This window comes from Pezoporus wallicus, unplaced genomic scaffold (genome assembly GCF_028554395.1).
Source record: "Pezoporus wallicus isolate ANWC-B61680 ecotype Strahan unplaced genomic scaffold, APGP_CSIRO_Pwel_v1 contig_5542, whole genome shotgun sequence".
NCBI classification, from domain to species: domain Eukaryota; kingdom Metazoa; phylum Chordata; class Aves; order Psittaciformes; family Psittacidae; genus Pezoporus; species Pezoporus wallicus.
The window spans coordinates 3,384,010-3,411,481 of NW_026640165.1; the positions used below are offsets into that span (position 1 = coordinate 3,384,010).

The window sequence follows — 27,472 nt, forward strand, 5'->3', positions numbered from 1 at the left end:
GCGGCCGCCCTCGCCCGCAGCGGGCAGGCGGGCCGCGCCGCACTTTGTCGGGGGCTGAGCGGAGCTCCCGGCCTCAGCGGCGCACGGCCCAGCCCGGCCCAGCGCGGCGAGCGGCGGCTCTCGGGGCGTCGCCTGGATCCGGCGGCCTGGGCACCGCGGGGAGAGTGAATGAGAGTTTGCTCCGATTTACGAGCAGGGTGAGTGTCTCGCCGGGCCGCCTTCGGGGCAGGAATATGAATCATGGTCGGGGGGGGTGTGGGGTGTGTGTGTGTTGTTTCCGTACGGACCGTTCAATCCCCATCCCGGTCCCGAGCTCCTCAGGCCGGGGCGGTGGAGACCCGCCGGGCTGGGACAGACGCGCCCCCTGATCAGCCCGGTGCAGGGCAGCGTGCCTCCCGCCGGGCCGAGCCCGGCGCCCCGGGCCGGGCACCCGCGGAGGGGCTGCTTCTTCCATTCTCGCTGTCGCCTTTTGTTCGTGTCTGCCGGGGGTGCGAGGGATAGGGGCTACGGGAGGAGACCCCGGGGAGCTGTGCCGGTGGATCATCTTTCCGGGCCTTTTTCATCCGTTTGCGGGTAATGGAGACCGTTCCCGTGGGCGCTGGGGTGTCTGGCTGCCCCCGCCCGCTGTCCCGGGGACGGGGAGCAGCTCTGCTCCGCTCCCTGCGCCCCTCCAGCGCGGAGCAGCCGTCCCGGGCACTGCCGTGCCCCGCCGCCACCGTCCCGGTGGAACGCGGAGCCGGGAGTCCCAGGCTGTAGTAAACACAGCGTAGGGAGGGTGGCAGTGAACCCCGTAAAGGTCACATCTTCATGTGTGAGCGCAGCTCGCCCTAGCTGCTCTCTCGAGGTGGTGTCGACCTGTGCTGTGCCCGCTGTCGCTGCCAGCCCTGCTCCGCGCCTGCTCTCCGCGGGCTGCGATCGCGGTGGTATTCCCTACAGCTGCTGGCAGGGTTCTCCCGTGGGGGGGGGGGGGAACAGTGCGAGCTGCGTCGGACCCCTGCTTTACCTCATCCGGCCCCCGTCGGGGGGGGGAGGGAATCTGGATGGCATCCGAATTGGAAATTAGACCTGGGAACCTTGTGAGGTTTGCTTTATTTAACAAAGCAGGGATCCCGTGCTCTGCATTACCTGTCAGCGTCCTGCCTTAGTTTCTAACATGTGAGAAGTAGTTTTATCCCTCAGAGATTTCAGCTGTCTTGAACTTTTTTTTTTTTGTTTTTAAATGCCACAGCTAGTTACCAGCTGCCATCAGTTGTTCAGAAAGCAAAGACTTTTTTTAGTCCTAGTCTGTGCTCTTCTGAAGCTGACATTTAAGCTACTAGCTGTGAAACTGATAAAATATAAACTTAATTGTTGGTGCTATAATACCAAATTATGTAAAAATCCGTGAAAGCCTGAGTAGTGTTTCACTGTTTTTCATACGGTGGCCACAAGTATGTTTGGCTCGTTCCTCTGTCATAATAAAGGTGGCTTTGGGTTGAGATGCCAGACTGAGCTGAAGATGAGCCATGTCGTGCTTCCAGCGTTGCAGGTAAGCTCTTGGAGGTGGTTTTGGCTGGTGGCAGGCGGAACTAACCTGAGCTAAAGCGTCAGACTTTTGGGTTTGCTATTATTTCCTCTGTTAACTGTGGCACTGGTGAGACCTGGTCTGGTCTGTGCGTCCGCAGTAAGGGGGTGACTGTTGAGTGGCATGGGGGAGGCTGCTGCTGCTTGAATGCACGTGTGCCACTCCTTGGCATGGTACTGCTTCTGCTGTGGGTGAAGGCATCACCCAGGCTTAGACCTCCCTCCTGGCTGCCTTGCCAGCATTGCTATGGCCTGGGGACCTGCCCTCAGTGCCTGTAACAGAGGGAGGAATTAAGGGCAGCAGCTGGAAAAAGCTTGTCCTGGCTCTGCTTTTTGGTGGGACCCTGTTTTGGAGATTGGTAGAGGGAAAATAAGGGGGCTGATGCGCAGACCAGCTGTCTTCCTGGCTGGAAGCTAATAACCCGGTGGTTTACAGCAGGTAGCCAGTGCAGAAGCTGTTCCCTGGCCCTAAACCTTCTCCTCCTCCTGGTGTGTGATACTCAGAGCTTGTAGGAACTGAAGTTCATTATATGAGTATCTGGGGCAGTATTGGATGCCAAAGTGTCAATGGTTTTTGAGACCTAGAGGTAAAAATTCCAAACACATGTTTAATATTTTGTTTTGGTAAGGGAACTTTTGCAGTGTCTGAGAAGTGATTAGTGCTGCTGTTAAAAGTCAGGTGTACATGTGACGTGCATGCATGTGTTACTGCATACGTCTGTTGTGACTTCAGTCTCATTGATTATTCACTCTTTAATACAAAGACTTCAAAGCTAAGGAGGAGCACTACCTGTTTAACCCCCAAAGCAGTGACAGATCTGTTGGGAAATTAACAAAGACCCAATTTGACATTTTGTCTGCTTAAAAGTTATGCTTTTTTGACTCGGTCACCACCAAATCCATAGGGATTCTTGAGACAAGAATCCATCTCAAGACTGCGTTTTGTGTACCATATGGTCCCATTAACAGTTTCATGGTGAGTATCTTTTTATTTAAGTAATGGATCACACTTCCTGTTGTTTTGTTTCTCATAGGACTGGAAAATAAACGTTATTCAGGAATGACTGAGGCAAGTGCAACATGTACCTTGCTGAATTTTTGGAGTTAAAGCTATGTAGCTATTCAGTGGCTTGTCCTGGTCTTTTCCTCCCTCTCCTTAACCCCAGTGTTTATCAGGCTTAGCAGTGATACTCTTTAACTTCGAAGTCCCTAAAGCCCTGGATGTTGCCGGAATACTCCAGGATTATGTGCAGAGAAATCTGCCATCCCAAACTGGAGGCTCTCTTGTCCAAAAATGACTGTGTCAGGCCCAAATAAAGTACGCAGTTTCCTAGCTTTATCTTGTAACATATTTCCTTTCCTAGGTAGATTTTTCTCAGTTAAATGATATCTGCATGGCAGCATCTGTGCTAGGAGGAGAGATGTCTTCCTCTAATGTTATTTTTATGACACAGAGTTTTAGCAGAGGGAGAACTTTTGACAGTAAATACTTAATCAAGGTCTTCCAAAAGAGATTCTCTCTCTGCCTGCTGCACCTGACCTTGCCAGGTGGCAAGTTAATCCATGAAATAATATGTGCAGAGAAATACAGCTATTGAATGCAGTTTTTGGGTCATAATGTTGAATGCTTCTAAGGTTTATGTGTTTTCATCTTTCAAGTTTCTGGACAAATGCAGGTTTTTTTAATCTTCTGGCCATTGTCATTAGTATGGGGGACACACACACGAAAGATGGAAGTTAGACCTTTTCCTAGGAGCTCAGAATTTATTAAAACAGTTAGAGTTTAGTGCGAACTCACCTTAAAATTTAATGAGTTAGTGCTGCTTGTTGTTATGACATAAAAAAATGAAATAAGGAGTCTTTGAAGCCACTTCAGGCTTCATAAATATTAACAGGCTCTGCAGTCTTCACAGAGAATAAATTCTGGGTGTTTTTTCTTCACCTTAATAGTACAGTTTCTTTTGCACAGTAAATCTTCTTGCCTTGACTAAGCTGAAAGAGCAGTTCCTGGATGCAAACCAAAAATACTGTATTTGTGGTTAGGTTTTCCCCTCCTGCCTTTAACACCCAGTCCTTTCTCTTGGTACACTCTCTGGTAACAACAAATTTAATTCCATGACTTATAAAACCAGATCTTCAGGGGTGCTTAGATGATTGAAGATGCATTTTTTTGCTTCTGAAAATAGTGGACGGTGAAGATTCCCAACATGTTCAGTTGTGTTTGGAAAATCATTTCTATTTGCATCTTGGGTCACCATATGTGTTTAATACTTGCCTGTGTTAATGAGGAAAAAAACCCCAACTCTGGCAGAATTTTCTAAGCATGCCTTGAGAATACTTAATAATATTGTCTCTTGTAGTTTAAAAGCTGCATATGCATCTTAATGGAACTGAAATTCCACTTAGTTGCTGCTTCTTGCAAATCCCAAGTTAATGCAGAAAGTTCTTTGTGATGGTCTGTAAAGAACATATCATTGTTCTAGTACACATTAAAAGAGTGCATCAGACTTACTGAAAGACTTCAGGGTGTCTCATGGGTGACTGAAGAAAACTAGTGTTTTTTATTTCACAGAAGGGTTGAGGTTGGAAGGGATCTCTGGAGGTCATCCTTCCAACCCCCTGCGAACGCAGGGACACCTTGAGGTGTTTGCCCAGGCCCATGGCCAGGCAGCTTTTGTATACTTCCAAGGATGGAGGCTACACAACCTTTCTGGGCAGCCTGTGCCGGTGCTTGGTCACCCTCACAGTGAAAAGGTGTTTCCTGATACTCAGAGGGAACCTCCTATGTTTCAGCTTGTGTCCATTGCCTCTGGTCCTTTCACTGGGCACCACTGAAAAGAGCCTGTCTGCCATCTGTGCACCCTTCCTTCAGGTATCTGTATACATTGATAAGATCCCCTGCTGAAGCCTTCTCTTCTCCAGGCTGAACAGCCTCAGCTCTCTCAGCCTTTCCTCACAGGAGAGATGCTCGAGTGGCTTCATCATCTTCATGGCCCTTTACTGGACTTTCCCCAGTATGTCCATGTCTGTCTTGTACTGGCACCCTCAGAGCTGGATACAGTACTACAGGCCTCACATTTCCCAGTATGCTGTAAAAATAAGGAACTTCTGAAGTAAATTTTGAGCATATTTTTTTAGGATGCAAGTCTGAGAGGTCAGCTTGGTGTCTTCAATCACTGATGCAGCTTCTCTGAGTGCTGTTGCTCTTCTGCAGGAGTTGATGTTCCTGATTAAAAAACCCAAATGCTCAGCATTTTCCTGATCAGTGCAGGTTTTGACAACTCTTTTGACCTGTGATTAAGGGATGTATATGACTAGGTTTGCTGCTTACACATGCCTATTAAGTGTAATCATTAGATGCTGAGTCACATGTGTACGTGTGTTTCTTGGGTGTATTTATACAGACTTCTGTCTGAAACAGAGTTTGTTTCAGTTTTGAGTGAATGCTTGTTTACATTTGTGAGGGCGCATCCTTGCTGTGGGGTAGTTTAGTTCTCCAGCATCCATCCCATGCTGCACTGTAGTCCATCGGGGCTGACCTGCCTACTCCGTGGACATTCTCTACATTACTGCATTTTCCTTGTGACATGCCTGAGGTTGAGCATCTGTCTGTAAACTGAATCAGGTGAAGTTTGGAGATTCCTTACTCTACTATGGCTGATTTGTATGCTTACATGAGTAACTTGACATTAAATATAGAATATGTAAACAGGGGTTTTATTTTTAGGTCAACATTTCAGGTGCAGAATAAAACTGTTAGTGGTATAGGTGGTAACAGTGCTCATGAACAGGAGAGGGGGGGAGAAAAAGAAAATAGGACAAAGGGGGCTGGCTTTAAACTGAAAGAGGGTAGATTTAGAAGAACTCTTGGAAGTTCTTCCCTATGAGGGTGGTGAAACACTGATGCAGGTTGCCCAGAGAAGCTGTTGCTGCCCCATCCCTGGCAGTGTTCAAGGCCAGGTTAGATGTTGCATGGAGCAACCTGGTCTGTGGAAGGTGTCCCTGCCTGTCGCAGTAGGATTGGAACTGGATGATCTTTAAGGTCCCTTCCAACCTAAACCATTCTGTGATTCTATGAAAAAGGCATAAAGCACAAAATTATCAGTTTATCCTTGGGATTCTCATCAAACTATGTGGGAGGGAGCACTCATTTCTTGACCGTAGAGTGTCCCTGCCTGTGTATCTAGGTGTGTGTAGTTGGTTAATATTTTGTTTAAGGTTCTTAAAGGTATGGCACAATTATGTGGAAAAAACAGTTAGCAGTTACTTGCCTTCTCTGTGTCCAAATACAGTGGTTAATAGGCACATTTTAAATTTCCATAGTACTCCCCTGAAAGTAACTGCACAACATGAGAGGTCTATACTTATCTTAATTAAAGAGAACAAAGCCATGCTCTCCATGCTGGCCTGATGTATGCAATTAGTGACTGAGTGAAATCAGTTTCCAACTGCTAAAACGGTCTTATCTTAGCTCTCGATAGGACTGTCAGCAGTTTGTATTAGTGTCTGGCATTACTAATGCTTGGCATTTTTAGCATGTTGTAAAAGCCACTTGTTCCTTCAGTATTCATTTCGGGTATCAGGTTACTTACATACAGAACTCTTCAAACTTGCTGGTTTGGACACCAGCCAGTTTTCAGAGGCTGAAAATTGTTACCAGTTTTTTTAATGAAGGATACAGAAGCACCTTTAGATGTTCAAATGGGGTTTATTTCATAACCTGAAGTTTACCATTAGCTTAAATTTTGGAAAGTGTCTTCTTCAAATTAGAAATGTGCATGCAACAGGGAACTTTTTCGACAGGTTTAGCTCTAGAGCCAACTTCAGAAACAAGTTATCGAGCATCTTGCTGTGGGTTTTACTACCTGAAGCTCCACGTTCCTTCTGTGTTCAGGAAATGGTTTGTGTTTTTCTTCCCCGCCCTCTGGATCTCCTCTCTGCATTCCCAGGTGTGCACAGTAACTGCATTTTAAAATAGCTTGCTGCACTTTTCAAGGTTAACAGCATGTTGTAATTCCTGGGGAGACATAGCAGGGCTACAGAGAGGCATGTGGATTCACAACTGTCAGCAATATTTAAGCAGTGTCACAGCCATAGGGATGGGGAAACGTGAAGCCTCTGGAGAAGGATCTCCTAAAACGCAGTTTGAAGGCCATGCATAGTCCATGATGCTACTTTCTGAGCACAAGGTTATCTTTTTTCATCTTGCTTTTGGTAGAGTTAGTGATATGTGTAGCTGTACAGCTTCAGTTATATTAGGACTGATATGGGTGTCTAAACCCTGTAATTTACTGTACCTTACTACAGATTTGAGTCTAGGGAGCTGTACAGTTGTGTGCTTCAGGCATAAGCTGCTTCCTCAGACACTCTTGTATTAGTGGGACTACTACCAGTAGTAGATTTTGTTCCAAGGACAGCCAACTGCCAGAAACTGGGTGACTTTATGCTTTCTGGGTTGGCTGGAGAGACTGGCATGCCCATTTTGAGCCTTACAGATCTGAGCAGTAGAGAAGAGACCAGTCTGAAAATATCCATAACCCCACTCTGGGAGTGAAGGGAGCAGTAGCCTGACTCTGGGCATTTTGCAAGATGCACAACTATTGCAACAAGGTAAAAAAATAGCATGTTGAGCACCCGAAGATGAAATGCTATGTATCATCTTCATTGTGGTGTTCCTTGTACTTGCATTTCCTTCAAAAAAATACGACTTTGGCTGCCTCATTCAAAATGACGCTGCAAGGTGACCTGTAGTCCAGGATCCTACCTCTGAACTCACTTTTGGGATGGGGCTTTCTTCATTCTGTCTCTTGCTCACCTTTTTCTTTGTGAGACAGGAAGTAATGCGAACCTTTGAGCCATGCTTGAAGGTCCTGGTTGCTTCCTCTTGCTGCATGTAACTGAGAGGTTCACTTCCCAGCAGCTGCCATCCTTTTTTGTCGGGCAAAGGTAGCTGTGAAGCATGGAAGCTGAGAGCAGCAAAACATCCAAAGCATCCTTGTGTGACTACGATTAGGGTGACTTTGGGCTGTGATCATCTGATAATAGTAAACTGCGGCTCTGTAGACTGCAGTGTCTTACATCAACTTGCAAGGATCATGTCATCAGAAAAAGTAACGAGTGGAGTCTGTATAAGTATGTTCTTTTTGTAGTCTGAGTTTTCAAAGCATTAAGCCACCTTTAGGCATTATTCTGGTTTGATTAACTTTATAATTCTTCATACTTCTGCAGTGCTTTTATCCAAGGTCTGCATGCTCCTCTTAAAGCCTAATCTACAAAGCAACCCAAAAGATGTCACTAAATGTCTCAGACCACCTTTGGATGTATAGGCAGTGTGGCTTGGTTTTGTGTAGAACCCTGCATGGTCTCATTAGCTCTGTGGGATCACCTGGGATTGTGCAATGAGGAATGTCCTTCCCCATAAGTCATGGAGCTACAAGGGCATGTTGATCCTTTAAGAGAGCTGCTAGCTGCTATGAGGTGCTGTGCTCCCAGGATTTTCTTGAGATGTAAGAGCTTCCTGGAAACTTGCAGTAATTAAAACTGATTCCAAGAGTTTGCAAAACACTGCAGAAACAGCCCAGTTTTGTGTCAGAGAAACGTTCTGAATATAAAGCTTTCAGTGCTAATGAAAAGGTCTGGGCCTGTTTTGAAGGATTTTGCCTGCCCTCCTCAGTGGAGTTGCTTGTGAGACTGATGGATGTATGCACATTCAACAGCTCTTGTTTTTACTTTCAGCTGCGGGAATAACCAGCTGACAAGGGATAGTTCTGGCTTCCCCCGAAAACATTTTTACAGCAAATACACTTTTTCTCAAGCTACTTCTGCTTCTTTCCTGTTTCTTCCAGTAGTAACCTTTCCCCACTTTGAGGGCTTTGCCAAGGACAGTTTCCTCTAACACTGGATCACTTAACCCTCTGCAGCAACACATTGAAAACAAGTGAGGCACAAATGCCGTTTCTTGGAATATTTTACAGGAGGAATGGGGATCTCGCTTTGCTTAGCAGTTTGGATTAACCTGGTGATGCGCTCTGGTCCTCGGCAGTCCCCTGTTAATGCAGAGCAGGGACAGCATGTGCCTTTTGAATAAGAGACAATGAACAGCATTTTTAGTCCAGTTTTCTTGGTGGAATGCAAGCCTGGCTGTGTGCAGTGTCCACTTTGGATTTCACTTGGGTATATACATCTGTCCTGGTTGGAGACTGGGATCTATTCAAAGCTCATTTTCTGTTTCGTTGGTAATACTTTGAAATTGCATAAATATTTTCTTTTCTTTAGAGATAAGCTTTAAATATTAAGCTCTTTTCTGTGACTCATTAGTCGACTGTTGGTGACAATTTATTGCCTTTGTTAAATCATGGAAAATCTTTCCATGCAGTTTGGATTCCTTATTGTCTGAAGTAAGCTACATCTGTTTATTTTACCCTGAAGGAGGCTTTCTTCTCAGCTGGCTAAAAGTTCATCATAATATCTGACAGCTAATAGGAAAATACAGCATACCTCAGTCAGTGCACAGAAGACTTCATGTGTGTATTTAACTGTTGAACAATTGTGTTAGATGAGTTTTGGAAACACTACAGGACTGACACAAAAAGCAAAGAGTCTGTTTGCTTTAAAGGTGGTGGTTTGCTTTTTTAACTTCCTCCTCCCTTTTCAAAAGCTCCAACTGAGCCAAGTGTTGGTAGTTAAATAGACAGGTATTTTCTAGAGCTTTTCTTAATTGAGCTGTTTAATCGCTACGAAGTTAATCCCGTATTCTTGTAAGAGCCAGGAGAAAAGTGGGTAAAGATGTGTATACTGACTGGAAATGCTAAGAATAGGTTGGACCTTGAAGATGACTGACTGACCACAGATTGCTCGTTATCAGAAACAGGAGAAGAGAAACCGTGTTTAGGAAGCAGATGCATCACTGGTGTTTCCATGCCATGGAGGAAGTGCCCGACACCAAGTCTTGAATTAGCTTAGCTACAAGCATGTCGGTTTTCTTTCGTAGAAACTGATAGTAATTTTTCTTTTAAAGTAAAGATTAACTAGTAGATTCAACTCCTTTCAGCAAAATGCAGATGTGGGTATCGTCACTAGGCTGTGGAGGAGAGCAGAGTGCTCTGCTGGGCAAGGTGGAGCCAGGAAAGCTCCAGTCTGTTAAAGAAGACACCTTTATCTAAAAGTATGCAGTTACGTGAGGTTCAGTAGTCCTGACATTCCTGAAGGGAGATGGCTTCCTCCATCCCCCATGTGCTCTTGTGCGCATCCTCAGGTAGGAATGTCAGTATGAAGCGGTCTGACCTCTTCTGTAGCATTAACTTAGATACCAAATCCAAAAGCTTTTTTGTGTACGTGTATGAAAGGTCTTAGGGCTGGTTATACACAAATTGGACCCAGCTTCCTGATTTTGCCATCTGTCATGATTTGCAGGCAGCCATAAATCTTTCCTCTTCTAGTCTTCTAGTTCAGAAAAACTGGCTTTCATGTGCTGTGGGTTGTATGGCTGCCTCCTCTGATGGAGAGGTTGTAGCAGGGTGTGCTTTTATTCTGCTTGTAGCAGCACAGCTGTTGGAGGGCTGATACCTCTGGTGTGCAGTGTGCCATCAAAGCTCAGTGCAGCAATAAACCCCTAGAACAGTCCTTGATTAAAACTGTTGTTTAGATTCTGAGGATTTTGTACTGTTCTAGAAATAGAAGGGTTTGGCAGGAGTATCAGTAGGGTATGAACTGCCCCTTCATTGTGTGTTTGCAGCTTTTAACCCTAAAGACAGTGTGTCCCTGTTTCTTGTCATCTTGTCTTCCATGACTTAGGTCTTGCTTTGAACAGACTCCCATTTACAGCCATCCAAGTTCCTGATCAAGTTTAGTCAGCCTGGCTAGATCCTGCAGCTGGATGAAGGTCCCACATGCCTATAACAAAGAAATCCAAAGATGTCATCTTTCTTTTTCTTTCTTTTTTCATTTTTTTTTTTCCATTCAGCAAATTTAATGCTCTGAAGTTTGCTTTTGGGCACAGATGGAGCCTCTTGCAGTCCCTAAATTGTTCAAGAATAATATGATATAGTTGTTTTTTGTATTAATTTTTTGAACATGTTGGACAGCATTTAACAATGGCAATTATATAAGCAAATCAGAGTTAAATGGGAGTCCAGTGCTAGCTGGTGGTTCAGTCGTGTCCTGCAGTCTTTAGCATGCTTCTGTCATTAGTGCAAAAAGTCTCAGAATCCCAAGTTTCCATGACTTGGAGAGACTGTATCTGTTAAAACATTTGCACAGTGTAAGCAAAAGGCTTGATATCCCCAAACCAGAATTTGAGCCTGATTAGTAATTAAACTTTTAGGAACCTTTTTGAATAGTAAACCCCATAGTTTAGCTTCTAAAATACCAAGGTCCAAGTATATGTACATTGATGAAGATTAGGGCATCACTTAGAGCTGGCAGAAGTCCTGGTTAAGAGACTGACAGAAATGTCAAAAATGCTGATTTCTGCCTTTGTTTCTACTCCTTCTGATTTTCCAGGGAGTTTTTGGGAAGTCTTTTGGATGTCTGTGGATGGTCTCTGGCCTTCAGCTGGTGACATTGCCTCTCATTTTTGCCATGAGACATCACCAGTTTCTCTTTGACTTAGAAAACCAAACCATTTCTTAGGAGAGGATGGACTCAGAAAGGTGGGAGGGATCTCTACAGAAATCTCCTTTGTGAACTTAGGAAGCTTTGAAACAGGCAGAACTGATGTGGTTTGATGTGGCTTGTGGGGCAGGTAGGTGCATGCAAGGAGTAATGTTCCCTGCCCGTTCCTTCCTCACCCCAGCTGTAACTGCTCAGGAAGATACACTGTGTGGGTATGGTTCTTCTTCAAGTACGTTGACCTTTGGACCTTTATCATTGGTAACTGAACTGTTGTTGTGGCATAAATGTGTCAGCTCAAGTAGTGCAGTTCTGGCCCTTGTCCCAGTCTTAGATGTAAATGCAATCTTGTAGCTGGCTTTTAAGTTGCTTTGTCTGATTGAAATGATGACTGAAATAATCTTATTTCTTCTCCCTTGGTTTCTTCACTGTTACAAAACACTCCGTCCTGCTATCTTTGTGTTAATTTAAATCTATTTCAAGTCTGAAGGCTCAGCAGTATGCCAGGTTGCTATTTACTGTCATTGAGTTTGTATCATCTTAGCAGCCTGACAGGCTTCGTGGTGTATTTGTGACATTTTGAGACAAGAAAATACTTCGTTTTGAAATAGAGCATGGAAAAAGTATGGTAAATCAGAGTGCTTGTACAGGCTTGGTTAATAAACCAAAGAGCTGTTGGATTCATAGGCTACCTCATGTTTGAGATCAGAAACACAAACCAGACGAGATATTTTTCTGCCTTTTCCTTGTGTCCAGAACATCTCTTGTTGAAACATCATGGAAACCTTACTAGTAAGGCTCTGTCAAGAGGAGCTGGCTTCTCTTGGGAGAAGTGCCACTTAGCACCTAACTATACTTTGGTAATGCTGCCAACAGCAGGCTCCCCCTCGGAAGAGGAGGGGAACTGTGCATGTTGATATGCCCTGGTTTATTTAAAGGCTTGCTATATCTTGTTCCAGTTGTTTCAAGCAGCTTAAAAAATGTAGTTAATTCCCGAGTATTTTTTTTTATCATCTGCCGTTATAGGGCATAATAAGCACCATTAAAATATCAATTTCCTTCAAATATGGCCAAATTAATAACAACTGGGCTCCTTGATGCTAATAGCCTCAGCTGGCTCTTTACTTGTTAGGAAGAGGCTTTGTACCTTACATCTTATGTAATGCGTCATTTCCTTGTTTTCTTGAAATTATGGATTTTTGGTTTAGATTTCCTCAACTCTATGCATGCTTTAAGCCTTAAATTGCTTATAGAGTATGGCTGCATATCTCCGTCTTTCCTCCCATTCCTCCGTCAGTCACGCCTGCAGCAGTGCATGCCAGGCTGCTGAAGGTGGAGAGCCAAGCTGCTCTGTGTGTCTCTGGAAATGAGTGGGTTAGGATTGCTGCCTGGAGTTCATCTGCGGCACTGCTGAGGGTCTTGAGTGATGAGTTATTTTGGTTTTGTTTGCAAAATGAAATTGGTTTCATGAGCTAATGAGATTTGTGAGAAAAGAAAAGAATGCATGGGAAACTTAACTGGAGTAATGCCTTTTATCTTTTTTTTTTTTTTTTTACCCTCTTTTCTTTCCCTTCCATGTATTTCCCTGCGAGTGTCTGACTCACAGACTCCATTATTATTTCTGAGGTTATTCCACTTCCCAGCATAGACCCATGCTATCATCTTCCCCATCTCTTAACTGCTGGTGAGGTGAGGGTACATCCTGTGCACAACCTCACCTTCATACTTCTCCGCCAGTTGCCTCTTCAGTTGTCACAACTGCTAAGCACCCATGGCAGCCTTTTCAGGGAGTGGTATTTGTGTCTGATCCTCTACTGAGAGCAGTTACTGGTATCACCAAAATGGCCTCTTTTAGCAGCAGTTGATCCCATGAACAGAGGTTATTGGGAAAGAGCATGGAGAAGCAGCCCGGACTATATGTGCTTCTTGGAAGCATTAGGTTTAATAGCAAAGATTTCCTCTTTTTCCTGCTGTCCGTAGTATGTTAAAATCAACATATGAAATGGAAGATCTGCAGTAATGGCAGAATACTCAAGTAGTTTACAAAACAAAAGAGCTAACTTGCAGGACTGTGATTATATTCCTTATGGCCCCTCTGGTTTCTTGTAGGGTTGGATGCTCTGCTGCCTGGTGTAGCTATACCAGCTTGGGTTTTGGCTGTGGATTTTTTTTTTTTCTTTTATATTTTAATTCAGAGTTACTATTTGTAAGTATGGAGAGAAAGAGCAGATATGCTGCCCACTGAGGGAATGAAGCAGCTTGAAATATGAGAGAATAGAGGTTTGCCCCTGCAATGGAGATTACCTTGAACAGCAGTGCCTTTCAACCTTAAGCCTGCCACGTCCCTGTGTTAGAAGTCAGTTAAATAGCCAAGTTATTTAACAAGTAATTCCAGTTAGGAAATCAGAACTGCAGTTCTGTCTAGAGCAAATGTGCCAGCAGCGCAGGTGATTTAAGTAAAGGGCTGCATTGAAGACATGCAGGAGGGATCTGCGGTACCTAGAGGACAAGTTTGGTGCCTTCCTGTGTCACACAGCTTCCTCTGCTATTTCTAGACTCTGCTACGTGGAGAAAAATCTCCCTCTCCTCTTTCGACATGCTGTGTGGGTGGGATGAAAGAGGCTGTTTTCCAGAGTGCTTCTTTCCAGCAGAGCTGCTTTTCGTGTTTCCGTTGGCCTGGTGGGAGCTTGACCTTGAGTTTTCTACTGTGTGACATGATTTCAAGGAGTAGCTTACACAGCTTTTACAAGCAGCTGTGTAAAACAGGCAGCGCCAGAAATGAAGCTGATGTCTGAAGCCACACTTACTACATGAAACTTGCTGTTTCTCTGTTGCTTCTTTATTTGATTTACTTGGATAAATCCCTTCTTCATGTATCATGCAGCATAGCAAACTTTCACATAGTGTCCTTTTACGTGTTATTGATGCAAGTTTTTACACAGTACTTCATGCCCCTTCATTTGGAAGTTGGCATGATGAGGAATTACAACACTACAGACTTGCATAATCCACATAATGTTTTATTTTTTTCCTTTGTCCTATATTTTCTGTGCCTGTAGCACCAACTTCAGGAGCATTTTCAGGGGTTTTGTTGGGAAGATGTGAGAAGGAACAGAATGAGCAGCAGCACTGCTCTTGTATGGAAATGTGTGGGATTTGGGGATTATACATGTTCTTTGTAAGCCCAAAAGCAGTGTATAGGAAGGAAATTAAAGGTTCTTAATCATTGTGGTGGTTGTAATGGGCATGTGCTAGCTGTAACTTTGTAGTTCTTCATGCACCATCAATGTTAAACTTATTTACCCATGTGGGCAAAAGTTAAAAACCTTTAGTGAATTAGCATTGTTTTTATAACTATATGGTGGTTGGAGAGCTTCTGGTGATTGATAAAGGTTCAGTTCCTTCCCTTGGCTGTGTCCGTCATTGATTTCTGTAGTCAGCATATCTGAAACTTGGTTTTGATGTGTTTTATTTTTGCAACTTAGATATTTCAGAGGCTTAGTGAGTTTTCAGATCAGCAGTAGAATAGTTGAAGCTTGCAGAAGCAAGTTGCAAAGTGTTATGCACAAAATCAAGTCATCCTGGGAATCTTCCACTGAAGCTTGCATCTGGGTGCATCATGGTAACTTGTTATTCACTTACAAAGATGTGGTACTGTTGGCTTTTGCAGAATTGTCTCCCTAAATTGAGGGAAGCTCCTCAAAATAGACCATCTTGGTGTGCTATGGGCCTTGGCCTTGTTCTTAGAGAGGTGTCCTGGTAACTGAATGATATGGGGTGTGTAAACATGGCCCTGTGGTTGATTTGTGAACAGAAAGGTAGGGGAGTTCATTTTATTGTTCTGATGTATCACAGCAGCTGTAGGTCTGCAGTCATTTGCCTGATAGCTTTAGTAATTCCTTCTGTATGGTCTTGCTGTAAGTAAAACCATAATGCTTAGGCATAATGCATAGCTTGGCACTGTGGCACATGTGAAGTGTTGCTCAAACATGCAAGTTGACTATGCATGGTACTGCAGATGTTAGTTGGTAAGGGCTGGGGCAGGCTTCTCTTTAGCAATGGGTTGCATGCTTTCTGCTGTGCTCAGTGGAGGTACATGCACTTCACAGAAGTCAGCACAGTTGTTAGCTGTGAGCTATTTCCTACTTCAAATGTGTATCTCTTAGTTATAAAAAGGAATACATAATCATTCTTCAAAACTAGACCATGTTATATACCTTTGTTCTGTTTCTGAAGGTTGCTGGGTGAGCTACAAGCGGTTGCCCTGTATTCATCATCCGAAGATGATGAACACGCACTTGAGATCATGAAAACCATCTAACCCAGGTAGAACTACATCGGTCTCAATAACTTTCTCTTATTTTACTTGAAGGGATAAAATTAAAATTCTTCTTCAGGCTGGCAGGGCTCACACTTTCTAAATAGTGATCACCTCCCATAATAAACTTAATAATCTGAATAAGATATTCCACACTAGCGTGTGTACTTCAGACCTTAAATGCCTGTTTTAAAGCAGATTGTAAGAGGCCAACTTCATCCTGAGTGCTGTATCAAGCTAGGCTTCTTACATTTGGGCAGTGGAAGAGGAGATATATGTAGTGATAGCCTGATCTTACCCTGTGTTAGTTGTGTCCCATCCTGTCCTCTCACCCATCACCTCCGTGTTTCTGTTTTTATAGGCAGTTGTGGTGCTTGCTTATGCCAGTGCTTCCCCTGTGCCCTGGCTTCTTACTTGGTTGAAGCCTAGCCAGACTGAGCTGCGTTGTACGTGGAGGCTCTTGCTGTGCTGGTGATGCTCATTTTCCTGTCTTCGCCCTCAGCTCCCCTGACTAGTAGACAAAATTCAGAGTGAGGAAGCAGAGAAAAGCCTTTTGCCAGTGCCAAGCTGTGACAAGCTCTTCCCACATACTCCAGAGGAAGGACTGAAGCTCTGGTGTGGGACTGAGTTCTGAAATGTGCCTCATGGCAGCTTCACCAGCAGTGAACACTCTTTAGGGTGAGGCTTTGCAGTTGCTTAACCTGATTTAAGTGCAGGTGGCTGCTGTAAAAGGATGCTTTCTCCCGCTGCCCATGACCACATATGTTTTCTGTGCGGGAGGCATGACAGCTCTAATAGCTTGTGCCAAGGGCGAGTGAGGCTGTGTAGCTGCATGCTCTGATTAGACTGACCTTCCAGAAAACAAAAACAACAATCAGTTGCATCAGCAGCAAGCTGATAAACTGCATGAATGGTCAAGTGACATATAAAGGCCATGGCAGAAATTAGCGGGGTTGCTCCCTTTGGTGTCAGCCTGTGAGTAAGTGGTCTTCAGGCTTGGCTGGGCGCAGGATGGGTGTGCAGCAGGGAAGGGAGGGGTTCACCTGGAGTGTGATATGTTTTTATTACTGTCACGACATGCTACCCTTTTCGCAGGATATCTGCCAAGCAGAGTACCTGGAAAACCCCAGTGCTGGGCACTGCTTGCTGCCACATGGCTTCAGCTGGTGGCTCCTCCAATCTGTACGTGCTGCCTGAGCTCCTCTGCAAGCGTTGCCATTTTCGTGCAGGGTTTCAGGTGCCACTCTCCCAATGGCATAGTAAATGTTTTACTGTTTGTTTTTTTAACTCACACAGGTATCTTGCTGAAAAATGAGCTTCATCTTCCTGGTTTTGGAGTTAAAATTTGCCAGTTTACTAGTTTGCAGAGGAATTAATTTAACAAAGCATGCTCATTTTAGGTTTCAAAATGAGAGATAGAGGTGTGCATGGTGTCAGTGTGTCTTTGGAAGGGTGTGGTTTTGGAGGTGTGATGTTTCCAGAGTGATGTTAAGTGGGGCATTAAGTACAAAGTTCAACTTGCACAGCTGCTCAGCTCGAACAGTTGATATCTTCCCTTTCTTCCTTGGCATGCTGGTGTGTGACCTGTATGGATAGGTACCTGTGTGTGATTTGGGGTGGGTTTTTCTGTGAACCCCTCCACTCGCAGTTTTCCAATGATAATGAAACCAAGGCTCTCCAGTTTCGGCTGGCTTGGGCACTGCCCATGGCAGTGGGAGGAGGAGCTGCCCCTTTTCTGTCCTTTGTGGAGGGTTGCTGGAGGTGCCACATCCTCCGATTTGCTGAAGGGCCTGTCCTCAGGTGTTCAAGGGCTTTAGCCTGATTCCTTGCACAGATCTGAAACCTTGCAGGGACTGAGCAGCTCATTTGGGGAATCTCTGCCTTAGAATGTTTGCCAAAGACGTCTCAAGTACCTTCTGGCTGAGGCAGGTACAGAAGAGAGTCCTACATCCCTGTGCTACCATGTTCTATGTCTCCAAACCCTCCTGTCTACAGCAGCTGAACCGAAGGTTTTGAGGACCAGTCACATTTATTTTACAACCCTGACTTGTCTCCCAGGCAGCTTTGTGTTGTGAGCTGAACGACGTGTTAGTCTCTTTTGGGGGAAAGAAATAGGTTTTAATCTAATGCATATTCATGACGGTGCGTTATGGTTGCTGTGACAACCTCACCGCTGGCAGCCGAGATTAGTATGTTGAACTTCTGTCTCCGGTCCCTGTGTTGTACATTAGTGCATGTTACACAGATTTCCACTTTTTCCTTCCCTCCCCTCCTCCCCCCAGCCAGTGGACAATTTAAATTGTTTCAGAGTTGATGTTTAATGAATAGCTACATCTAATTAAACCTGCAATACCAAAGCACAACTTCCTGCTCATTTCTGACCTGTTTTAGTCGAGTGTTGCTTTTGCCAGCAGTCCAGAATGCAGAGGAGGTGATTCTGGTGGCAGTTTCTTTGTTCATCTCCTTTTAAACTCAAGGGAAAAATAAACATGAATTACAAAGTGTAATATTTCTCCACACCGTAAGCAGCCTAACTGATAATCTGGCACACAAAAAACCCCAACGAACTCTATCCCCCTAGTGTATCCCTATCTAGTCTAGCCTAAGTTTTAAGTATTCCTGACGCTGAAAGGGTTGGGAGCTTTTAATAGGTATTACTCAAAACCAGAAAGCAGTTTGCTGCGGATGTGCATTACAACATGTTATGACCCTGGGGGCCAAGGGTAATTGAAGGAAGACTTTACCAAACTGTGATGTTAAGGTTGTGACTAATTTCAGGATGAACCTGTGATGGGTTGAGCATGGGGAGAGCTCAGCTTTGAAGGTCAAGCCCTGCGTGCCAGAAATTGAGGGTGCTTCTGCAATGCTTGTAACTCCTGGAGAGTGTTTGTAAACTGCCCTTTGCCAGTTCAGCTGGATATCTGGCCCAAAGTATTGCCGTTTTGTGGTTTCCAATGAGAAATGATGTCATAATTCTATATAGATACCACGTTGCGCAGTCCTGGGTGACAGAAGTCTCACACAGGCACTGTTCATGAAGGGACTGTGTTGAGTGAGGTTCGTGTCCCATCTGTGTGAGTCTGTGTGCTTCAGAATCTTGTTGAGTAAAGTTCATTGAAAGATAGCAGCTTCAGCTCTGGAAGACCTCTCCCCATTGCTCGATGACAGACGCTGTGGGTAAGGTTTGGCTTTCTTCACAGATGCAAATCTTCTGGAGAGCAGCGGGGAGAAGTGTGTGCACGGGGGAAGAAAGCTGAGTAGTCTAGGAGCTCTCAAGTGCAGTCAGTTGATCTTTTTCTTGGTTAGTTTCTCAAATATTAATAAGTACAAGATGTTCAGGCGGTGGGTGACTTCAGATGAGATTCTGTCCATTAAAATGAGAAATGAGGGAATCATGTAGGAAGAGGGAACAGAGCAGTATATAGAGCTGGGCTGTGAATCTGTTGTAGGCTTAGATGGACTCACTGAGGTTTCCAGTTTTATTTAGACGTGTCCAGAAAAAAGTACACCAAGCTTTGTATTTAGGATCAGTTGGTAAGTCAATGGCCTGTGTGTATCTTGTGTTCCTGTTCTCTGTCGACTCTTTTAGGATAATATACAGAGTATTTCAGTGAAGAAGTAATAAATACCTGACATAATCCTGATACTTTCCACTCCCTGAGTTTGCATGCCCTTTCCTTCTGGTAAGACCAAAACATCCTGGTGTTGACACCGTGTCTGCATTTATTCATCCACATACAGTCTGGCTTTTCTTGGATGCCAGAGCTCTTACCTCAGACTTCTGCAGAAAGACATTTTGAGATTGAAAGAACAGTGACAAGGGAATAGGGTGTAAATGTAAGAAGTAAGGGTATGACAGGCTTGCTTAAACTCCAGTGTCATCTTCAGCTTTCTGAAATGCCATGTTTCCAGCAAAAGGAATGCAGGTGCTTTGAAAGTTACTTTGCTGTCATAGTCTTGTATGGCCTTTTTGGCCTGAGATGCAATTCATCGGTGATGTTTCAGTAGGTTTTTTGTTGTTTCTCTCACACCAGGCTCCAGATGAACACTTGCCTAGGTGATGCTGTTTGACTTTGTGTAACAGGCTGTGTTTTGCTAACAGCTAAGGAAAACTGAATTGTCATGTTGCAAAGCACAGTCCTTTCTCTGAAAAAATTTGAACCATGGAACCATAGAATGGCTTGGGTTGGAAGTGACCTTCAAAGCTCATCTTGTCCAACCACTCTGCAATGAGCAGGGACATCTTCGGTTAGATCATGTTGCCCAGAAGCAAGTCCAGCCTGGCCTTGGATGTCTCCAGGGATGGCACATCCACCACCTCTCAGGACAACCTTGTTCTAGTATTTCACCACCCTCGATGTGAAGAATTTTCTCCTCACATCCAGCCTGAATCTCCCTCCTTTAGTTTAAAGCCATCACCCCTCATCCTATCACAACAGGCTCTGCTGAAAAGTCTCTTCCCATCTTTCTCATAGGCCCCTTTTAAAAACTGAAAGGCTCCAATAAGGTCTCCCCAGAGCCTTCTCTTCTCCAGGCTGAACAACCCCAACTCTCTCAGCTTTTCCTCATAGGAGAGGTGCTCCATCCCTCTGATCATTTTTGTGGCCCTCCTCTGGACCCTCTCCAACGAGCCACATTAAGATTTGGCTGTTCAATCCACATGGTCTCACAGGCCATGTACTCTGATTCAGAGTATTCTTGTGTAAAAGCTAAGTGCAACCACAGAAGACCAAAACCTGTAAGCCACTTGTAGGTAACTCTGGAGCAAGTTAAGGTGGATTTGGGATAGCAGTTCTGCACTGAGTACTGCCCTTCTCTGAGTTCCCTTCTCGCTTCTGCATCCCAACCTCTTCCACATGTGCGCAAGAGCTGAGCATGGTGGGGGCAGTGGCACAAAGGGATGAGGGGTGCCCGTAGAAACAAGGCCCATAACCGAGTCCCTCCAGACTGTGCCAGGCGGGCCTGTTCCCCAGGAGCTGGGTGTCTCCTTGCTGAAACCTCTTGTAAACACAGGCAGAAAAAACTGTGCTAGAGCTGCTTGTGATTTTTATGTGAAAGTTCAGGAAAATGTGATTTTTTTTTTTTTTTTTTTTTTTTTCTACTCAGAATAAGCTTGGAATGTGTGCTTATGTTTGTTTGGGGTTTTGGGTCATTGTATAATAGTTTAAACTGAACATCTGGCAGTTATTTGGGGGGTTAATTGAGGGTTTTCATATTGGGTCCAAATAAAGTCTTCTCTGGCCCTCTGTAAAAGGAATAAAACCTCATCCTTGAGGGGTTTGCTTTAGCAACTAGATACAAATGATAATTAACAAAAGCACCTTTAAAGATTATTTTAGTTTGTTTTCTTTTCTAAGTCTGAAAAAGACCATTTTAACTAATCAAACCCTGTATACACAAACTCTTGCCTAGTTTCTTACTAGGTAGTTTGGGTCTTCAGGATAGTTTTTACAGGCTGCTGTTTAATTTTGCTGATTTGACCTCTGCTACTATAACAAGAGAAATAAAAGGCACCTGCTTAATCTGGGTTCCTGAATAGCCTTGTTTGTAAGCATGTTAATGTAAGATATCCTTACTACTAGGAGGGCCTCTGTTGTAATATAGTATTAAATCTGGTTGAGGTGCAACAAAGTAGGACCTAAATCAGTCTTGCAGAGTCAGCATCTGCCTTCCGGTGCAGCACTTTTTGTGATAGCATTTAATGTGTGAAGGATCTCCAATTGCTCAGAGTAATGGTATGGTCTTTGCAGAAATAAACTTGATTGGGGAGGATGGATTTGATTTTTATTTTGTTCAAAATAATTGTTTGCAAGCATGATATTGGTCTTAAGTCTTATTTAAAGCTTGTTTGTTGTATAGCAGTGAGAACAGTTGTCACATGTATGACAGTGTTGGGAAATGAGAATGTTTCTAACACACTGAGTTAAAATATTTGTGTTTTTATTGTAATTACACAGTATCTGTGTTTGAAACAGAGGGAGGTGTGGGCCTGCATTCACACTCTGAACTCTGCATGTGCAAAATGACATACTAGTTTTGATGTTCCTGGTATGGGGAGTTACTAGAAGCAGCCTGAAACTTAACTGCTGAACCGGCTGAGTCCAGCATGTGGATGGGTAGTTGGGAGAGGGTGAGGGGATGAATAGCTGCTATGGCAAAGCAAGTGTTTTAATATTTAGTTACTATGTTTTACAGTAAATCTAATTCTAGATCAGGTTCTGGTCTTAGAAAAGCTTCCTCAAGCTTATCTAAATTTGACCCAAGTCACTTAGAATGCAGCATCTCCTAGTGAGCTAAACCTGCTGACATGTCGCCATATTTGTTGACTTTATCTAAAAAGGAAGTTGGTAGCTGCAAGGACAGGCTGCTGACATAAAAAGCTTGTCTTGGATCGCACATTTGGCTGGAGGCCAGGTAATGAGTTTCTATAGGAGTTTGTTGGCAAGCTTAGGTTTTTGCTTAGGTTAATCTAATGTAACTGCAAGTAATATGGAAGCCTGGTACATCCAAAACAATTTTTAGACAAAATGTTCTTATCTTTTTTTATATAACAGCTTCTTGTACTTAGGACATTAAAAATGCCTTGGAACATGATTCTTTACTATTTTCTTTTTTAATGGTCAACCTACTGAATAATCCTTTAAAATATTGACACTGAAGGCATCTCTCTTTTGATAGCCTCTGTGTTACAGAGTTTAAGCAGACTGTCTTCAGTGGAGTGATCTGTTAGTGCTTTAAAGAAAGGTTTGCATTTTTAAAAGGCCAGGTGGTAACGCACTTAAGGTTAGGTACATCAGTTTTACTAGTGAAAAATACGATATATGTATTCATGGGCACATTTGTTGGCCAGGTTATAATCTGTGACCTAGGCTGAAATGCTTGAACCATCCTAGGAGGAGGCTGGATTTCAGGACTTTGTGTTCCCAGTGTCTGACTCCGGCAGTTTCACCACTGGGCCCTTTCACTGGCCTCCTGGGTGTTTCTTTCTTCACTGCCTGAAGGCAAATCTTGAAGAGAATGAAGAGAAGGGGTGGAGATTGCTCTGTATCAGGATGTTTTGTTGCCTCTCACTTCTTTTGTATAAGTGAATATGAACCCACTCTAAGGGGAAAACTGAATTCAGGTCTTGAAATGTGCACTGAAGTGCTATATATGCCGCACTATAAAAAGAGGTCCAAATCCACCCTTAGTCTTTGAGGAGCAGTACATAAATGTGGCTGTAACTGGAGAACAGTGAGGCCTCCTGATGCTGCCCAAGGCAGCAGTCCTTCTCTGCAGCCTTGATTTGACTGTTTCACCCGTAAGAGGGATGAAGGTGGCCTGGGATGCATACTTGTCCTCCACTGGTAGGGGCTGATGAGTGCTGACCAGAAAAAGGATAATACTCTACCACAGAATCATAGAATATCTTGGATTGAAGGGACCTTAAAGATCATCTTCCAACCCCCTGCCATGGGTAGGGACATCTTCCACTAGACCAGGTTGCTCAAAGCCCCGTCCAACCTGGCCTTGAACACTGCCAGGGATGGGGCAGCCACAACTTTTCTGGACAACCTCTGCCAGTGTATCACTACCCTCATAGTGAAGATGTTTTAGCATCCTTATTATTTCTTTGTGCAGCTGTATCATTAGCAGTGTAAGCACAAATGCCAAACAAACAACTTGTTTTATAACTACTTGTCTGTAGGTCTGACTTATGTGGTATGTAAGAAACTGGTTGAATGCAGATGGAGATCTTTGAGATGGGAGGGAGGGTGATAAAGTTGTGCCAGTGCTTATCAGAGGTTTAAACTTCCCTGATAGCATTTGTTCTCTAGGTGCTATTAATAGTAGGGCCTAGAGATATTTCTGGATGTGATAGCTGACAAGTTTCTTCATCAAATAGTCAATGAATGAGCAAGAAACGTTTCTATTTTAAACTTAGCTTTGACAAGTAATAGAACTTCAAACAAAAGTTGTTCGTAGAAAATAACTTTGCTGTGAGTTACTGCAAGTGATTCTCTGTAAGTGAAAGATTAAGCACATGACTGCAGCTTTAAGTGTCTCTGGTAAAGGAAGAGTTTTTCTGGGGTTTTCTGCCAGCTACACTATAGGGTATTTATATTAGTTTCAGACTTCAGTGTTTAAGTGAAGGGTGGTAATAAACCTTGGCAGAGGTGCAAAGTCAGGCAGATTTTTGGGGGGAGCGATCTGGTTTGAACTTTGTGTGAACAGTCACTGCCAGAGTGTTAGGGTAAGCAGAGAATCTGCAGGGAAAGAAGAGCTCTGTTGAAAAGCGGTTTGTGCTGGGAGGTGAGAATTGCTTCAACTGTCAAGGCTGTGGGAGCCAGTAGCAAAAGGCTCTTCTTGCTCTTTATTTATACTTCTGAAGTGACCCATGTCTATCTCTGCCTTTGCTTTTTCATCTCACACCAGTGCCTGGGGTGATGTGCCATGAAGCTAAGCATGCTCTCTAATGAAGAGCATGGCAGTGCTGACCATAGGGAAGCAAGGATAGTAACAAGTGCCTCAAAATAAATTCTTAGCACTGCAGAGGCCATTTGGGAGACTATTGTGGCACCTTCAAAATGGAACACTCTGAGCTGAGGAACAGAATAATACATGTAGAGCATTAAATCGGATGGATTTGGCAGGTCTTCTTTAAATCAGAACTTAACACACTCTTGGAAAGCTACCATTACAATGAATTCATGTACATTAATTAAGCTTTCTTCTGTTGTCTCTTAAGAGGCCAAATGCTTCTCCCAGTATGATTTATGATTTAGAATTTCAGTATTGCTCCTGTCAAACACTGTCTCTGGAAGTGGAATGTCCTGGGCATTTCTCATTTCTCTGCATGCGGTGGCACCTACATGTTCTGCAGAAATACTGCTCTGCCGTTTCTCTTGCAGTGAAGTTTTGGCCATGCTAGTTTTATAGCAGTGTGAAAGCACCTCTAATAAAGTGATTCTTGTTTGCATCTTGAAGGGAGTAACAGAAATCTAGCAAAGGGTATACAAGATTATCAGCAGTGGTAACTTTAAGGATTTTGGCAGTGCATTTGAATGTGGCTTTTATGGTCAACTTCAACAGTCTCTAGTTTTTGGTGGGAATCTCTGCATGGGTCTGTCTGTTGGCTTCCTTCAATAAACACTTGGTACTTTCTCTTTTCTTAGCCTGAAGCAGTAGGGAGGTGAGATAGCATCCTTACTCTTTTCCTCCATTTTTTTTTTTTTTTTTTCCTGGGAATTTAAAGGCTGGTTGTGAAGCTGAGTGGATTTTCATTTCTTTGATTAGAAGCATCAGCAAGATGAAGAATGTGAACTTATAAAGTAAACTGTTTTTTGTTTCAGGTAACCTGTTAGGAACTGACTTCCTAATCTTTCTTTAGCCTGCAGGTTGTTAGCTTTACACTTGCTTTAAAAATAGCCATGAGAAAGAGGCCATTTCCCTGTTACATGTGGGAAGACGGTAAATCATCAACTACTGAAAAACAAACCGTGTATCTGTTGCACTGTGGAAAAGAAGTGCCCGTTACAAAGCTAAGCTGCAGCATGTTTTCCCTCCAGTGGCAAGAAGGCCTCTGAAAAGATGGCTTGAAGTAGTTAGTGGTTAGAATGTGTGTGTTTAGGTGTAGTGCAAGCTTTCTAACATCCTCTTGATGTCTTGTTTCTTGCAGAGACTTCAACCGTCATGTTAAGGTAAAGCAGAAAAGTGCAGTGCTGAACATGCTAAAGAAGTTGGACAAAATAAGGTTCAGAGGTCACAAGAGAGATGAGTTCCTTGATTTAGCAGAGTCTCCAAATGCTTCTGACACTGAATGTGGAGATGAAATCCCGGTGAAAGTACCTCGAACGTCAACTCGAGACAATGAAGAGCTGAGAGACCCTGTAAGTACTTGATTTAAATGTTGTTATATTGTTATATAGCTGTCAAGCAGAAAAGATAACAGGAACTAATAATTCTTTGTCATTATATTTTATATTTAACATTTGAAGATTTGTGGACTAAGAAGTAAGCTTCTAGTAATAGGCTTCTGTTTTCTGGAAAGATCAATAAATTTCTTACTATTAGGGGTCTCTGTCCCTGCTATTGATTTTATATGTTGTGGGTTGACAGGTTTGTTAAACTTGGATGTGCTTCTGAATGCTGTCTGGTTTGTGTTTTGTTGAATTACTAATGAACATATCTGAAGGAAGGAGTTGTTTTCAGTCTGAGGAACACAGATCTGCCCTAATGGCACTTGCCAGGTCTGCAGGGATAAGACTTCTGGTGGCTTCATTAGAGCCAGAGGGTCACACCACCTTGTTCTTCACTCAGTGTTCTATCCAGTAATGCTTCAATGCTATGGAACTGGTTAAAACTCATACAGGAGGTGCTAAATTTTTTTTGGTGCTTGTAAGCAGAAGCACCCAAACAGACTTACCTTTTAAAAACACCCTGTTTCAGGTAAAGTTAAATATTAGGCAAAAAATAAATAAAATCCTGCTTTATCTGTTAAAACATGGCTGTGGAGTCTTGAGCTCGGAGTGCTACAATCTAAATTAAGATTTGTCTGTGTAACTGTATTGTAGAATGTGACTTGGAAGTTAGAATTTGTACTGCCCTATTTGGAAACTCACTGTGCAGTTTGTATCCTCAGAATGTGGTCAGGCTGTTGTCTGAAAGCTCATTTCTAGAATCACGGAGTTTGCTCACCTAAAGTTCTAAACTGAAAGACTTCATACTGTGTATGCTTAAGCAACCTTTGGGGTTGGCAGCTTGGATCCTGTTCTGTAGCTATTAGGATTTTTAAATTTAAGTGTGCTTGTGTAATACCATGTACAGTCCTGTTTATGTGGAGCTCTTTTGTGAGATTTTTTCTTTCCCTGTGATCATGGAACAAACAAGTGGTAATGACAGCGTTTTTCATTCACAAAAAGTCTATTGTATGCAAATTGTCAAGCTCCTTGGACGAGGAAGTCTGTTGTATGCCTTTCCTCTGCTCTTATTCTTCTGAAGACATCTGCCATTTGTTAACATGTACAGACCATGTATGCTGGGACTAATCTGTGCTGCTGCCCTTGCAACATGGTATTTTCTGAAGTTTTTTTTGTAGGTAAATACTGGCTTGTTTTCATTAAACCGAAGTCATTATATGTGGAGAGCACACATAAATATTTATCTGTCATTCCATCTATACCATTGTGTCCAATCAGAAGGATCTGGATTGCAGACCAAGAGGCTACAAAAAGATGTCTTGAACCCTAGATACTATTTTCTGTATTTCTTTAAGAGGGTAGTAGCTCCAGGATGGTATGGCTGAGGGGACAGTTTTGACTAGTTATAAAGCTTTATGGCTGCATATCTGCAGTGATGGTCTCTGTTTTCTCAAATTGCTGCCCGCCTAGAGCAAGAAGGGAGAAGAGGTAATCCCTTATGCTGCAGAGGTGGCAGGAGTAAGGAAAGTAATGCTTGTATATTTCATATTAAAACAGTGGCTGAGGTTCTGTCAACAGGGCAATTCTGAATTATGTCTCTATTATTGAGATCACATAATTGAATTGTGCCTGAATTGCTTTTAATTCAGTGACTAAAACTGAAATCTTAAATTGCTTATACAGGGTTATTTTCTCTCTAAGCATCTTAGTATTACTCTTCTAGTACAGTGATCATGAGAAGAGCAAGTCTTGTTGGTGTCTTCCTGTTTAATACCTTAGGGAAACTGTTGAAAGCATAAAAAAGTCAGTGCAAGTCTGTGCATGAATTGAATATATGCTGCTTGTCCTTTCAGATAGATATGAGCTGTACTGTGCTTCCACTTCTGTTGCTTCACTGATTCTATTAAAATCTGAGTACAGAGCTCATGGGCTTCAAAGAGCAAGATTGGTGGCTTGGAACTGATCATAGGCATACAAAATTTGAGTGCTGGCCCCCTTATCTTCAATATGTAGATATCTGACTCCACTGTCAGCCATTCCCTTGACAAAGGCTTCATCTCTGCCTCTCTCTACTTCTTCCCCC

General features: G+C 43.4%; 1 protein-coding gene across 2 annotated transcripts in view; it reads left to right on the forward strand.

Annotated features, from left to right (window-relative positions):
• The first annotated feature begins 81 nt into the window (after positions 1 to 81).
• Positions 82 to 27,472, forward strand: part of GRAMD4 (GRAM domain containing 4) — a 75,237-nt gene continuing 47,846 nt past the window's right edge. For both annotated transcript variants that reach the window (XM_057417821.1, XM_057417822.1), the window contains exons 1-2: positions 82 to 197; positions 25,149 to 25,359. In XM_057417821.1, coding sequence (XP_057273804.1) covers positions 169 to 197; positions 25,149 to 25,359 — 240 coding nt within the window. In that variant the 5' untranslated portion in view covers positions 82 to 168. The remainder of the gene's footprint in view (positions 198 to 25,148; positions 25,360 to 27,472) is intronic.